We start from the raw sequence: 16,955 nt of genomic DNA, 5'->3' as shown, positions 1-16,955 counted from the left end.
ACACCCTGAAGAGTGAGTTAAGCTACTTTCTCCATTAACCTTCCCTGCCCATTATTCGTCAGGTTAATTTCTTGGCCTGTGGCCAAATTTGCCATTTCAGCAGAAAAATACTTTATTATGTACAGTTTCAGCTTGTTTATTTTATGTCAGAGACTTAATTAATTATAGTGCTAAACTGTTCATTTTGTACAACAAACATGCTATTACACAAGGTGATTCATTTTTCACTGCACAACATCCATATTATTGGATTTCACCAGGAGCCATGTTTGCATCCCTATCATCCAGAGTAGTACGTGGTGCTGCAAAAAGGATAGGGAGGACGCTCTAATGGTTTGGGCATTCATGTATGGCTTGGAAACCTCCTTTATCTTGTGTAAAGAGCTTGTTTCTCCCTCTGATTATACCAAGAACCTTCCCCTGTGATACGACGTGAAACCCCACAGGCAGTGAAGCCATAAAACCCATTTCAGTGAGATGAGCCGTCTGGTTTCGCTTACCGAGAAAGGTGGTGAGGAATCTGAAGTACTTCGGGCACGGCCGTACCACAACCTCTCCCACCTCCGCTTCAGGCCAGCACGTGATGTTGTCCCACTGCCTTCTGCAACCTGGGGAAAAGAGAAAAGCAGCTGGTGGAACAAGCATGAGTGGTATCTGCTGGATGGAGCGGAGGAACCGGGGCAGAGCAGAGCAGCTGTGCAAAGGCCTGTGGAGCCTATCACCGTGGTGCAGGCACCTTTTGGGAGGAAAGGCACAGAAATATTTTCTTTAAAGAGGTCGCTTTCAGCTCTCCCAGTCCCTGAAATTGAGCACTGGTGGTGTCTGTAATTTTCCAGAAATTGGTACAGAAAGAACAGCAGATCAGTGCAAGAACCGGGCGAATCGGAGTTAATAGAGAACAGTGCCTTTTTTTAGATGAAAAAGGCAGAAATGCCTAATTAAATCTCTCTCTCTGATGCATTAAAACACCTGGTCTGAACATGTGAGACATGCTCCCCTTCCTTCTCTGCTTCCCCCAAACTTCTGTCACCAGCTTTTTCTTCCCCTTGAAATGAGATGATTGTGCAGGGGATGTGCTCAGGAGGAAGGGGATGCTGATGACAATCGAGGGATCAGGAGCCAAATCCCTTCCCCAGATGCAGTTTTTCTCTTTAAAAAGGGAGAAGGCACAAAACACTCCTGGAGGCTGAGGAGGGACAGTGCTGTCAGGAGATGCTCTCCATGGAAGGGTGGTGCAAGGTGGTACGCTCCCAGCTATCCAAGCTCGGAATGAAGGTATAACCACCAATGGAGCTAACTTCAGGGAGAAAACATAGGATTTTGTTAAAATTCAGCATTTCTGAAGATTTTCTGGATAGAATAAAAACTTTCTTGGAGAAAAATAATTGCATGTCCTTCCTACAGAGTTATAATATGTTGTTCTGATTTTGTCCTTTTATTTCTGCTTTCTCAAAAGACATTAATGATATCACAGACATGCTGCACTGTTGAGTAATGTAACGTTAGCACTGAAGCCAAAAGGAGTTGGCAGACCTGAATTAAAAAAAAAAAAAAAAACAGACGTGTGTTTGCCTCAACATCTTACATATTTTAGAGTTCTTACTAGAATTTTGAAAACACTTTTTTTCCCCTTGAAATTTCCAACAGACAGGCATTTCAGTTGCTGCCTAGTTTAGATAGATGGGTTATCAACAGATCCCACTTTTTTATAGCACCTCTGCTCTCGGTTATTTGTCATGCCCCATTGGATTGCAACACTTCCCCAAATGTCATTAGCATGTTGCTGTTAAGGTCAACAGCCTAACAAGAGAAACTAGAATATGAAGAAGAAAACTTTGAGAAAATACTTTTCACGTGCAAGCAAAGGGAACTATGAAAACCACTGTCAAGCTGCATTTCTTGGTAATTATATCCCGATCTGAAATTCCTCCTTTAATTCATCTTTTACTACTTGAGCTAAGAAAAAGGCTGGTGTCATCACCAGTCTGTTCAGACAGAGGCAGCACGCTGTCTCAGATCAATAAAGAGAGCACACAAAAATGCTTTGAAGCTGAAAAAGAACCCTCAGTTCTCTTTCAAAGTTATTTTACGGGTTTTTCCTTCCTTCTTTCATGAGCAAACAGAACTTTTCAACTGAAGTCCTGAGGTGAGTTTATTGGAGCCTGAAAAATGAATAACTGACGGTATCTTCTTCATGCATGCTCTTCTGTAGCATTCATTAAAATTCAGTTTTCAGGTTTCTAATATCAGGTGCAAAGCTCAGTTTCCACAGCGTCATACTTATCTGCCACCAGCCAGCAGCTCCAAAAGTGCTAAGATATTAGATATTCTGCCTATGGAAAACAGAGGATTTCATGAGAGGATCTTTCATGTTCTACAATCTTTTCCTTCATCATCCTCAATAAATTCTAATGCACCCATTACCTCAGGACAGGTTATAATGCAAAATAAAATACAAGGTGATAGAATCAGATGGCTTTTTAAATGTCCTGAATTACGTGCTTTGAGAATTTTTGTGATATGTATCTTTTTCTGTGTTAGCATTTTTCACCACCACCTGTGATGCATTAAAAAAGCTTTTAGGTGCTCACTTTTGCAACAAAAGTTCTTTGATTAAAATAAAGTGAAGACATACAAGACTGGCCTTGTAAGACACACAAAGCGGATCTTTAAAAATTATTGCCCCTGTAAAGACCTCTCAGATCTGCCTATTAGCTCTTCCAACACCATTCTTCCTTATTGACCGCCCCAGACGTGCTGACAATATTTGTGCAGTTGCCTGGAAAGGTCCAGGTTTTAAAGGTGGGTTTCATATACCGAAATCTATGCATCTCAATGCCAGACCTGTAAACCTAAAGAAGCCAATGGAAACCAGAGCTCTGGCTGGCAATTCATGTTGCTGTAGGATGGTTATCTAAAGTTCAGAAAATGAATCATTCTTTGGAGCTGTCCTCTTCTCTCCAATGACTAGAGGAGGATGTGCATGAGTAACTTGAGTTTAATGCATTGGAATGATACAAAGATTGATACCTCCAAGATGCTTTGCATTTGCAGTCCAACACTTGCTGCTCACCCTGTGGTCATCCCATTACAACACAAGGCAAAAGTTTATGCCTGTCCATCCAAACCAGGACACGGACAACCTTTATCAGCTAACCTTCCAAAAAATGGTTGTCTTTCTCCAAATCTGATAGACCTTACCCTGGCAAACTGCTGGGATCAGGGGGTTGCCAGGCAATATTCAGTCATTTCAGCATGACAGATCAATACCTAAGAAAACTATTTGAGGGCAGAAACAGCTGCAATGTGCCTTTGAAAAAGGAAATCCCTCTCTTCCCTGTGGCATCACTTGGTCTTCATGGATGTCATAAAGATGACAAATTGTTTTGCCTGATCAAATCATATTTGGTGATTGCTAAATGCTTCTCCATTAATTAATTATAAATGTTGTCTTCTCCCTTGCACTCAGTATCTGCAGGAAGATAGGTAAAGGTATTTATCAATCCTTACCCAAGGCAGCAGGTGCAAATGAGCCATGAATACACCTACCCTTCAAGTCCATTTCAATTAAAAGTGCTGCTCTGCTCATTTGTTTGTTATTGAATGCCAAGGAATACGCACTGCCAAGGGCTGTGCTTTGCTTTGGAAAGGATTACAAGGGAGTCTGGAGAAGCAGTGTAAAAATAAGCGTGTGACTTTTTCAAGAAAGTAGCATTTACCACATCCCTGGGTAATCAGGTACGCTATTTAAACTCTTGTCATTATAAGTGTTTGTATACATATATATATATATATATATGAAAGAGAGTCTTTTCCTTTTCAATTATTTTAACTGTGACTTCCAGACACTCAGCTTTGTCCTGCAGGTGCCTGGTAGATCGTGAAGTGCTCTCTGGAGCCAAATATCTTCTTCTGGAGGGCTGCAAGGAGAAATCCTTCACGAGTCTAAAGAAGCTGCCTTTTAACCTTCCTTCAGATAAGCAGATCAAACTGCTCATCATTGCACTATAAGCCATGCAATTAGTGTAATTACTAGCAGCCACCTCTCTCCCTCTTGAAGTGGGCTCCTAAAGTCTTGCTCAAGGAATGGGCTGGAGGCTGTCGGCCACACGCAGGAGCTCAAATCTTTACATCCAGCAGCTCAGCCTCCCTTTTGGCAAGCCAAACGCCCCAAGTGCAACCCACGGGCTGCATCAGCCTCAGCTGGACTTTGGAGAGCCCTCCTCTAAGAGGTTCCGACTCAGAAGAAGTGGCCGCAGACCACTGACACAGTCCTGGCTGCAGTGGGTTAGGAAATCCCACCACAGCTGCAGAAGGTGGTAACCTTTTCCACTGTCTCCGCTAAATGTGAATCAAAGCTCAGGCCCTCATTTCCTCTCCCTTTAAAAGGTTAATAAACAGAAAACAGGTCAATCATCATGAGGCACAGGTATACAGTGGTTTGCAGAACTGGCAGAATAGAGCGCAAAAAACATTTATTTGAGTCCTATCTACACTTAGAGCAAATACATGGTCAAAGCTTATCTAGGAAGCAGCAGAGAATAACTTTCCTTCATGAATAAACATGACTTCCAGAGCGCTGGCATGGCTGTGAGGTGTGACTAGGTTTGGCTGAGGGAAGAAGTGAATGGCAGTAGGCTGGCACCAGGCACTCCCTTAACCCAGGAGAACTCCCAATTCAGAAAAAAAACCCCTTTCAGCACATCTGTCATTCACACCAAATTCTCCCTAAGGAATGGGGTCACTCCTGGTCTCTCCTGAAGGACATTCACACACAGGACTTTTGCTCTTTGAATCCACGTTCAGATGCAAAGATACCCTTTTGATGCCTGGGGTATCTCAGGATCGCTGCATGCCTCTCACTACCCACAGGTAGGTAACAGCGAGGTGAAAGCGCAGCTTGATTAAGCCAAGCTGAAATATCACTGGGTACCATCACAGGCTGGCGTGCTTGCAATGAAAACGCATTTTCACTCCAGTTTGCTATCAGCAGGCAGTTTCCAACCTCTCTGGAGTCAGGACTGTAAATAGCTATTGGGTGACATTCATTCTCCCACTGACAAGCTCATGCAGAAGTGCAGCCTAGGTGCTCACCCCTGGTTTGCCCAGTTTGGTCTCGTTACAACCAATTATCATTGCATCAACTTTCTTGTCCCAGTTGAGCACTAAGCTTTTGCCTGACTGAAGAAAACAGAGCCCAAAAGATGGTCCCTGCAACAATCTACTAGCTCAATTCCAGACAGGCAGCTTGAATTCAGTCACAGTAGAGGCTAGGAAAACCCATCATGAGCCTTGGGTTACTACTACTGCCCCAGACTCCAATGAGCAGAGACCTCCTGAATCAGGGATAATCTTCTATTTAAATCTTAAAAGTTGCACGGAATAATAAAAAATACCTTAGATAGATCCTTTTTCTTCCATAAATCTTTTAAATTAAATGAAATTTGATTTTGCTTCTGAATTCATGGAAATTTTTAAAATTCACAACCTCCTGGGCCAAGGATTTGCACAGTTTAAGTGTCCACTGAAAGAAAAAATACATCCTTTTCTGTATTCACTTTGAAACTGCTCATTGCTGATTTCATTAGGAATTGCCTAGTTCTTTTACGAAGACAGAAATATTCCTAACCTAACCACAATATCCCTTTCCCTGGGGAGAAAAACCATAAAATCCTCTTTCATATCCCTCCTCAGGCATCTCTTTTTCAAGCTGATGTGTCCTAGCCCATTTAGTTGCTTCTAGCATGGAAGAAGTTCCCTATCATTTCTCCCCAGTATCTTTTGTGTTTTTAATTCTACCCCATCCTGCCCTGCCCTGGACTTGCAGAATAAGGTTTTACCTTATTTTCCTGTGACAGACTGGGTTTGACTGGGGCTAGCTTGGCTCCAAGCTTTCACTAAATGAATCCTTCCACCCTTCCCTGCAAAATTCAACCCTTTCCCTCCCGTATTCGCTGCTCTGCCCTCCTCCCCACCAGCTCCACTCATACACTCAAGCGTCCTGCGGGCATCTCTCCTCCCCCAGCTCCATCTCATCACCTTTTTATTTTTATCAACACTGACAGTCTGCTCTGAAGCAAAGCCGTCCCCTCAGAGCTCCCCTTTCAACTTTCCATGGCTTTGTATTTAATGTGGGTATTTTTTACCTGTCATGCTGCCTGCTATCACTCCAGCACTGTAGGCAGGCTGTGACAGAAAAACCACTTTTAGCTGAAAGAAAACTACAAGCCTGCCAGGGCATGCAAACCCTTGACACTGCAGCATTTCCTTCCCACCACTGATGTGCTCTTTGTGGCTCACTGATGCTCCTTTATTCATCCCTCAGTGAGGGATCTGAAGTCCCAATTCAGCAGAAAATGGACTTGGACAATCACAGAAAGCAAAAAAGGATCCCCAGGTTGAGGGTAAGTGAAAAGAGTTTACCTTGGACTTTGCCTCAATACCTGTGGCAAGACAGATATTGATTTCATTTCTCCCACTCTGTGTACAAGCTGGAGAGTAACAAGAACACCGCTACTTGCTATAAATTCTGGTTTGCACTTCTGCAGTGGCTTCCAGTAGAAACTGTCCAAGCATTCAACAGAAAGTGTTAAAAGATATCTTTCTTCCTAAATGTTTGCAGAAATTTGACTCAAAGATGTATGAAGGAAACCTCACCTTAAGCCCCCAGACCGAGTCATTCTAAACAATGTGAAAGAAATCACCAGAGACTATTTCTGGAGGATTATTTTTAAGCACGAAAATCCCATGAGTTTTTCCATCATCAACATCTACTAGGAAACAAGTTTAAAAAAAAAAAAAAAAAGTTTCTAATCTTTCAGCCTTTCTTTAACTGGCAAACTAAATAAACACTTGACTTTTTTCATCCCTCCAGATCACTCTTTATAAATGAAATTTGTAAGCTGAGCCCTTCTGCCTGATTCCAGAACATATAAACTGAGACAAAAGATCCAAACCAAAGATTTACAAAGGGGGTTGCCAAAACCGTAACTTATCTCCTCACCAGCATCTTCACAGGATTGAGAGGTGGGCCTGTGCAAATATCATGAAGTTCAACAAGGCCAAGTGCAAGGTCCTGCACATGGGCCGGGGCAATCCCAAGCACAAACACAGGCTGGTCAGAGAATGGACTGAGAGCAGCCCTGCAGAGAAGGACTCGGGGGTGTTGGTTGACGAGAAGGTCAATGTGAGCCGGCAATGTGCACTTGCAGCCCAGAAAGCCAACCGTATCCTGGGCTGCATCAAAAGAAGTGTGACCAGCAGGTCAAAGGAGGTGATTCTCCCCCTCTACTCCACTCTCATGAGACCCCCCCTGCAGTACTGCGTCCAGCTCTGGGGTCCCCAGCATAAGAAGGACGTGGACCTGTTGGAGCGAGTCCAGAGGATGATCAGAAGGCTGGAGCACCTCTCCTATGAAGACAGGCTGAGACAGTTGGGGTTGTTCAGCCTGGAGAAGAGAAGGCTCTGGGGGATACCTTAAAGCAGCCTGCCAGTACCTAAAGGGGGACTACAAGAAAGCCAGAGAGAGACTTTTTACAAGGGCATGTAGTGATAGGGCAAGGGGTAATGGCTTTAAACTGAAAGAGGGTAGATTTAGATCAGATGTAAGGAAGAAGTTCTTCACTGTGAGGGTGGTGAGGCACTGGAACAGGTTTCCCTGAGAGGTTGTGGTTGCCCCATCCCTGGAAGTGTTCAAGGCCAGGTTGGATGGGGCTTTGGGCAACCTGGTCTAGTGGAAGGTGTCCCTGCCCATGGCAGGGGGGTTGGAACTAGATGATCTTTAAGGTCCCTTCCAACCCAAACCATTCTATGATTCTATGGTCTAAACAAGAGAGAGATCTCTAGTTCTCTGACATGAAGCATGCTTAAAGGATTATTCCAGGGCTTCCTCATTCCTCGCTCAAATACCCCTGCTCTTCCGGAAGTTGTAGAGAACTGGATTTATAGAGAATCAGACTTTGAATTTAAGTACCTGCTCTTCCTGTGTGGCTTTTCCCATGTTGGCACCTTCAGATAGCAATTTGTAGTGAAGATGACTAGGCTCAACCTCTAGCAATGCTTTTTTGACTGTTGGGGAGGCAAGAGTGACTACGCTGATAATATAAATCTAAAATGGGACTCAGACAGGCTGTAGCTCCTCCATACCTCACTGTCTTGCCTACCAGAAGGGATGTTGCGAGGAGGAAAGCATTAGAGATTTTGTGGGTCTTCCTAATAGAACAGGCCAAGCAAGGACAGGACGTGAGTGCAGCAGCTCACAATGATGGTTCAAGTGCTGTGAGAGTCAGGAGAATTTTCCTAAACTTTCCAACAATTAGTCCGATCTGCATGAATTCCCTGACTTGCTTAAATGTATATGGCGACTTGAATGGTAGCATAAAGATGAGAGCTCTGGAGACCTGGCCGCTTCAATGAAGTGCAAACCCTCCCACTGACCAACTCAGCTTGACTTGCTCTTTGCAGGCAAACAGGCAAGTGAGAGCCCCCCTTGGCAATGTGCTTACAGTTTACCAATCCGGAATAAGCTGTGGAGAGGTCTCTCCTACAGCAATTATGGCATTATTAAGAGGAATCTTATCCTGTTGCTACTTGGAAGGATCATCCTGTACCTTCAAGACCAAATGATGTGCTTTGCAATGGAGGAGATTTTCAGCCAATGCTGTGTTGCTCTTCTTCACGGTAAATATTGGACTAAAATATGACACCCCACTGAAAAAAGGAAGGGTAAAATGGAAGTTTCCTCTACAAACTGTAAGCCACAGACTGCCTGTCCTGCTACTAGAAAAATACTGCAGTCCTTACGCAAAGCTGGAGAGAGCTTCACCATGTAAAATCTTCATGATCTGGCTCTTGCTTATTAAATGTGCTGGAGTTTGTGCTGGAAATGTGCTTCTTGTCCATAAATATAGAGGGGCATCCGCAGAAGCAGGAAAGGCTATGTGGAAGTCCTGTACCTGAGCTCTGTAGGAAGGGACAAGAGGGACCAGAAAGCTTTGGTTTCACATGGAGTCATATTTAATGGTTAGAAGGCAAGAAAAAAGAAAAGCTAAACTTGTGAGACACCGATAATTTAAAAGCTTTCCATAATAGAAACCCTACCTCAGCCTGGTGGATGTAAAGCGTGGTATCTCTGACCTTAGATTCTCATGTTCTCCACAATTTTACTTTCTTATGTTAAAAGGTCTGGATATCAAGAAATAAAGGCACCTAGATTACAGAAAGTCCAGTGCATAGTAAAATTAGCAGAAAAATCTCCACCTACTGCAGCAGGTTTTAGATCTCGGCCATATATTTTAACAGGAGTTTGACGTAACTTATGGAATAAGCAACATTTTCCAACATACTTATCATATGTGAAAAGAGTGGATACCATCATGAAAGTGCTCTGATACAGTCAGCAGGAAAAGAAAAATAAAAAAGTTGAGGAAGGAGAGAGTTCTTAACCAGAAATCTGAGGATGTGAGGGGGACAAATACAAGCCGTTGTCAGAAACAAAACCTCTGCATAGACGGGTTTCATCTGAGGAATTATCCAGAGCTTTGAAAATGCTTTGAATTTGCTTTCCATTGGTCTGCAGCAATAGCATTTTCTCCTATTTTTATAACCTTTGCGTAACTAAGGCTGTGTGCATTTATATATTATGCTAAAAAAACCCAAAACAGTAACCAAAACTCTGATGGCATTTAAAAATGTTACATATTCTCCAAACTAAAATGCCTTTTTCAGTGCAAGACTTAAGTCCGCTAAATGGCTGTTAATCTCGACAAGCCACAAGACAGCTGTTCCCAAGTCAAACAAACACTGCTGTTTGCTAGAAAGCTTGCAGACAGGACATGTCAGCAACAGGAAAAACAAAAGCAAAGCCTCCACCCCTATAGATTATTAAGGCAGAAAACAGATGTTGTAACGTCTTGTCTCACGATTGTGTCTGTAGGAAGGTGAGGTCAAGGCAAAAATCAGCTCTTAGCTCTACAGGGAAGAGTGATGAGCTGCTGTGTAGATCTGTGTTTGAATTTCATCCTGTCGCTGGTAGGTGTCTGGACTTCAGGTGATAGGGTAGGCTCAGACAGTGGCAAGCAACTGCGGAGGTACCACTATACAACTGGGAATTAGCAGTCCCCAGTGGAGACACAAAAGTCTGGGGGCTGCTCACATCTAAGGGTTGAACCTGGGTTTACCACCGTGGCACCATGTGCTTCCTTCTCGCGTTTCAGATGCCAGCTTTCCTAGCGTGATCAAGGGAAGGTTATCCTCTCAAAAATACAGGGCAGATTTCTTTCTTTTGAATTTCCAGAGAGCAGGCTCCACCTCTGTAAGAGCTGCAACATGAAGTGTTGGTGGCTGGGAAGAGTCCCAGAGCAGATGAGAAAAGCGTTAATGAAGGCAGACCATTTGGAGGTACCATGCAGTGGCCTGTCCCAAATGAGTATCATGGCCACTGTCCAATAACTGGAAGAAAAATTTCAGTTAAATAAAAGGGACCTCGACTCTGGTACTGATCCTCTAAGAGAGATAAATGAGTTTGGGTTTTAAGGTCTTGATGTCACCAGCTGAATTTTCTGCTGTTGTAGGAGAGGTCACATTGTCCAGGAATGCAGAGGACTGATGTCATATCTGGAAGTTGCCTGATGCCGCTAGTCAGAGCAAGACTGAAACCAAGAGGCCCTTTGTATCACCTACATCAGAGTAATAAAGAACAGTTAATGAAAAACTAAGGAAAGATAACATTGAAAGAAGTCCTGCAGGTCCCTTTGCCGTTAAAAGAGATCATTGAGATCAAATGTAGGTATCTATTTCAGACTGAACTAAATTGTTCTCCAGGCTTCATTGAATATATTGACTAGATTTGATTTAGCTGACCAGCAGTAGTCGTTCAATGCCATTCCTGATGTCCCAGGATACATGAGATTTTTGGAGGGGCTGGTGGATATGGCACAAGACTTACGAGAGCCCTACACAACCTGAAATGACAACTGGAGGCCACACTGGTTATGTGTGGCTAAGGGCTCACAAGAGTCAACCCCTGTCCAAGGGTCTGACTATTTTTCTTGATTTTTTTCTTTGACTGCTCTGAACCACAGGGACTAACCTGTCTGCTTCCCCTGCAAGCAAAGCCTCTCTGCAGACCTTCTCAGTCTCGGGACAGGTCTCTCCTCTGGCTGCACCAGTGCCATCTTACATTATTACCTGGAGTCCCCCTCGGACATCTGCCAAGATTTATATTTCCCCTGGAAGCTACCACCCTTCAAATCTGCAAGTCTGGTGGCTCACCTGAAATCTCCCTCTGCTACTGAGTTTAAAACAGTGTTTTTTTGTTAACGAAACCATCCATCTTCACGTATGCCAAGGTGTAAGGAGCACTTGGCAGGTCTCAGGGACCACCACCCCGATGCAGCCAGAAAACGCAGCATCTCCCCAGCCTGGGGTGAGCGGTCCATCCACCCCCTTCTCCACCCTGCCGTGTGCACTACCTCGAGTGCCTGAGCTGCCGTCAGCCACGTAGCGCCTGCTCTAGCCATGGAGCACCTGGAAAGCCGCTGATAACCGGACTGTCGTACAAATCCGACCAACACATCATCTATCCCAGGAGGTCTTATGCAACTGGAAGGTGAGAATTCACTTGAACTTTTGCAAGCAAGGAACTATTAATTATTTCTTATCTTACTGCACTATAAACAGATGGTGATGAATAAACAGACTCCTAATTTAAACTTCATTAACGTTTTTCCAGCTTGACTTTTAATTTCCATATGTTCACTGCTTCTTCTGCCATCAAACACGCCTTGACTTCTTCAAGGGAGACTGACAAAGAACCCCAAGCTCCAAATTTGGCTTTTCAAGCCAGCCTCCGCTCTAGGCCTGTGGAACAGCAAAAGCAGTATTCAGAGTTTACACATGGGCCATCTCCCACCTGGATTTCTTTGCATGTGACAACGCTGATGATAGGCTTGCAGGACTCGGCTTTATTGCCCATAACAAGTGTGAAGCATGTACAAGTTAAGCAGATGTGAACAGGCATTGGGAGGGGGATTGGCCCTATATTCTTTCATGTTTTCCACTTTTCTGACTTTTTGATTTAGTTTCAAATCTTGCTTGCAAGACAGACAGGTCTAGATTGCAAATATAAAGTGCAGTGCTGAAGTACTCAAGGTATCAGAAGCAGCTCAACTGTAGCAGCTCCTTGATGGCTATTGGCAATTTTCAGTGACACTTAGAAAATCATCTCAGCTATCTCCACATTACTGAACTGTGGGGAACGGACAGACAAAATGCTGCTCTGACTCTATGAGATGCTGACAGCCTCCAGCTGTGCAGTTTTTAGCTCGTTTCACTTGCACTTAACTTCAAGAATTTAGGATCCAAATCAAGCCGAAGGTCTTCCCTTTTGGAGAAAAAAAAAAAAGTCCTGAAAAAACATAAAGTGATGGAAGTTCAACAAAGGGAAATGCAAAGTCCTGCACTTGGGAAGCAATAAAGCCATGCACCTGTATGGGCTGGAGAGCAGGTCTGCAGAGAAGGACCTGGGGTCCTGGTGGACACCAAGTTAACAAGAGCCAGCAATGTGCCCTAGCCACAAAGAAGGTGAATGCTATCCTGGGCTGAATTAGGAGAAGTGTTGCCAGCAGGTCAAGGGAGGTGATCCTTCCCCTCTGCTCAGCACTGGTGAGACTCATCTGGGATGCTGGGTCCAGGTCTGGGCTCCCCAGTACATGAGAGACAGGGACATACTGGAGAGAGTCCAGCAAAGGGCTGCCAAGAAGATTAAGGAACTGGAGCATCTCACGTATGAGGAAAGGCTGAGAGAGCTGGGGCTGTTTGGTCTAGACAAGAGAAGGCTCGGGTGGGATCTTATCAATGTGTATAAATATCCAATGGTATTCAGGGGAAAGCAAAGAAAATAGAGTGGCAATGGGCACAAACTGAAAAACAGGAAATTCCATTTAAACATAAGATTTTTTTTCCCCTGTTAACATACTTAAACACTGGAACAGGTTGTCTAGAGAGGTTTGGAGTCTCTATACCTGGAGATATATCCAAAACCCAACTAGACATGGCCCTGAGCAACCTGATTTGGTTGACTGTGCTTTTATCAGGGGTTTGGACTAGATAACATCAAGAGGTCCCTGCCAACCTCAGTGATTTTGTGATACTAAGCCAAGGAACTATGTTAATGCAGAAAACCGCATTCCCACCTGCTCAGGTCACCAGGCTCTGCTGTCAGGAGTCTTCTGTGGTTTAAAGGTCTCCCCTCTCTGTTCTAGAACATTTTCCCTCATACTCAAACTTCCATGCCATTAAAGTAAACTCCAAAACTGGGCCAGGATTCCAGGATACCAGTGCTGCCTGGTATTCCCACCAATCTCCACGAAGGCTGTTTACCGTTCGATGCTGTGCTTCCTGCACAGTGGCATGCTCTCCAGAGCTGCTCATCCCACCCAGACACAACTCACAGTACCTTGTTCAACTGCCATCCCTAAATGACTCTCCTGCTTCTGAAAGTGTATCTGATTGCAGAGCAAATTGATTAGCAATAATGGGATAAACAGATAATGAGCCGAGCCAGCCGACCTAGACCTGATTGCTTTTCTTGGCTTTTTAACAAAAAAGAGGGGGTTGCTTTTTTTTTTTTTTTTTTTTTAAATTTTATTTGGGTGCTTCAGGTTAAGCTAAACTCTTTGTAAACTATAGCCACGGAGAGGTGAAGCTTTCTTAAAAATAAAAACAACCCCCCCTCTCTGTGCTCCAGGATCATTACGTAAAAAAAGCAAGTGGAAGTCAGCAAGAAGCAACGCAGTGATGAGACCTGCCTTGCAGCAAGCCTTTAGGAGCTCAGCCACACTTCACATAGAGAGAGATTTGCCACCATCTGTGAGTCTGGAAAGCAAAACCCCCTCCAGCCATCCTCTCCTCCTAACCCTTGGGAGAGCTTCCCTACTGCTGTTAACTGTATTATCAGCTAAGCAGTCACTGTATTGCATACAGATGTCCTGGCTGAAAATGTATCTGGAGTAAAAGCCTGGTTTTCAGTGGGGCTGGGATTGCATCCTTTACTTTTGAAGTATGTTTGTAAGCATTTTCAAAATAATGCAGAGGACTGAGGAACTCTATTTATTACAAGCTCCTAAAACTACTAAGTGCCTTGGAGAACCCTAGGCTGTGGAATTGCCTTATTTGTTTGTTTTACATTGCAGTGGTGGGAGATGCCACCAGAGAAGCAGCCCTGTACAGCCAGAGAGCTAAGAGAAAGGGAAAGAAGATTGCCCAGGCAGCTACCGGGCAGCTCGCAGCCTGCTATCAGCCTGCTGGCAGCATGGAAACCGCTTTCTGCAAAGCAATTCTTAAAAACTTCTCATCACACTTGTCCAGCGGGGTGGCAGAGAGAGTTCTCACTGAACGCATTCCAGTCCTGGGACTGACTTGGCTGAACTGATGCTGCAGTTGCCCAGGCAGGACTCCCACAGGCACTGTTGAACATTTTGATATGACCTAGGAACCCTTTGAATGATGCAGCTGAACCCCCAAACCCCACCTGCTACCAACTGCTTACACTACACTGAGCTTGCAGAAAGCAGTGCTGCAGGGCTGCTGGTGGTATAACTGCACTGACATGCTGCTGAGCTAAATGTCTGGGCTGTTCTGGATGCTGGAGCACCGTCAGAACTTTAGCTCCTGCCTCTGCATACCCGTTACAGCACTGCATTGCTTGGCACTGGCATATAGGGCAACGTGGCTTTGTATATGTTAGACACAACTTGGGCATTCCCAAGGAACTCCCTAAGCAGCTGCTGGGAAAACATCATCCACAAAAATCTGCACCCGCAGCCATTGCAGATTGATGTATGGTACTATGTACAGATTTATTTGGGAGAAGAGGTGTGGAGAAAGAGAAGAGGCAACCTAACCTGGATGACATGAATTTTCTGTTTTGGGGTGTTATTTCTCCCCAGATACATAGTAGCTTCCTGTGAATTTTAATTGTGGGTGCTGCTAAAATACTGCATTTCCTATTCCTCTGTCTACCCACAGGGTTTTTACAGGTTCCAATCACAAAATAGCTGGACACTTTTCAATCTGTCCTTACCTTACCACTGTTAGATAGGAAAATATTAATATTTCTATTTTAAAGGAGGAAAAATAAGGCCAGGAGACCTAGGCGTCAACTTAACTGCAGCAACAGTGCTACTGTAGTTGCAATCATCTGTGGATATCAAGTAAGGCAAAGACTGCAGGGAGAGCAACCGTGAGACTAGCATTGAGTGGGATTAAAACATTCTTAGGGTGGGAAATTAAGGCATCCACAGCTGATGATTCACATTTGCATGACATCATTACAAGCAGACATGATCTGTGTCATTCATGGTATTTTATCTAGTGCATCCCACCCATGCCTGCCACGAGAATGGCCTGTTTCTGGCAAGGAAAGCCAGACACCTCACACATAACAAAACTCCAAATTTCACTAGTCCAACACCCAGGTACATCTGTGTGTGATGCAGTCCAGCAGCACTTTCTCTTTAGCTGTGTGATAAAGTGAGGAATAACCAAAACTCCCTTTCCAACATGTCAAAACCCAGCAAAAAAGTCTTCTACATAACTTCATAGAAATGGTGCAGGTGATCTCACTGAGTTGAGTTTTAGGTCCTTTAGAACACAGTCTGCACTGAGATTGAGAGGAGGCATTTTGTACATCTTCAGTCCTGCATTGAGCAGGGAAGAATCCTGCCACTTGCACAGTAACAGGTGTTTCAAAAGATTTTTTTTAATAATGCCTCAAATTATATTGTGACCACTCTTTGGGGGCCAAAGGGCTAGAAAGATCATCTAACAAATACCCAAGTGAAAGTTTAGCTTCCTGAAATGCAATTCTGTATGTGAACAAACAGATTCATCACTCCTAATGATGGAACTGGGACTTCACCTCATTTGGCCAAATCCCCTCCAAGCCAGTGAACACCAGGGCAGGAATCACCTGCGATGTGTGGTTATTTCCAACACAGCTGAGCTGGTCGCTAAGAATCTCCTCACAGTAAACGAAGATCTCGTCAACAGGCAAGACAATCCGAACTTGATTCATCACATCCTAAAAGAGATGCCTATGCTTGGCCAGAATACACTAGAGCTACCTAAAATCAAGTGAAAGAAATCCCTCCCCAAAAGTCATTCCCATGCAATGGCTATTTGCCCATGTGAAACAAACCGGTCTCAGTCTACTTAGTCTTGACCTTAACGGTAAAGAATCCACTTCTGTATTGAATCACAATTGTCGCTTTACATCTTCACTAGTTATTTCAGCATGGAGGTGAAAGGATAACAGGGCAGAGGACGGCAAGGGCAGTCCTGCTCATGAAATCCATCCTGTGCGGCAATACACAACTGCATCCTACACACCCTTTCATAAACTGGGCAAGCTCTGCCATGAAGTCAATAAAACACTCCTTCCTGCAGACCTCCAGAAAGGCTTTTCAGTATCCTCTGATGGTTATAAACTTCCTTTAAAGTCCAGACTTTGATCTCACAGCCGTTTTATTCTCCTGTGTACACACTGCCAGCTTAAACTGATCTTCCCCGCTGTTTTCTCCTTAAGCTGCATCTTCTGCAGCCCTTCCCGTGCTGAAAAGCTAACCTCTTCTCATCAGAGGTGGTCATGCTTTTGTGACCCCTGTGTCTCTCCTGTGTCCCTGCTAAAGTCTCCTCAAATGTGGGTAACTTCACAGATACTAAATCACACTCCTAATAGGGAATAGGGACTCCCATCCTGCTAATAATAAACAGCAGTCCTGTGGTCCAGGACTGCTGACACCAGGAACAGCAGTTGGCACCTACTAGCAGCACTGAAAACACAGAGGTTTAATTTGAAAAGAAAGCATCGATTTCACCCATGCGCACACACCCACTATAAGGAATGGATGTTCGAAGACAAAATAGTGTTAAGACAGACATTTTTGTTTATCAGT

The 16,955-nt window shown here is 44.1% G+C and overlaps 1 protein-coding gene across 1 annotated transcript in view; it reads right to left on the bottom strand.

Annotated features, from left to right (window-relative positions):
• LOC115339543 (vasoactive intestinal polypeptide receptor) overlaps positions 1-16,955 on the bottom strand; it is a 122,189-nt gene that overhangs the window by 62,241 nt on the left and 42,993 nt on the right. The window contains exon 3 of the mRNA XM_030009683.1: positions 501-608. Coding sequence (XP_029865543.1) covers positions 501-608 — 108 coding nt within the window. The remainder of the gene's footprint in view (positions 1-500; positions 609-16,955) is intronic.

The sequence above is a fragment of the Aquila chrysaetos genome, chromosome 3 (genome assembly GCF_900496995.4).
Source record: "Aquila chrysaetos chrysaetos chromosome 3, bAquChr1.4, whole genome shotgun sequence".
NCBI lineage: Eukaryota > Metazoa > Chordata > Aves > Accipitriformes > Accipitridae > Aquila > Aquila chrysaetos.
Note: the sequence above shows the minus strand (reverse complement) of the source record. Positions and strands in the feature narration are given on the sequence as shown.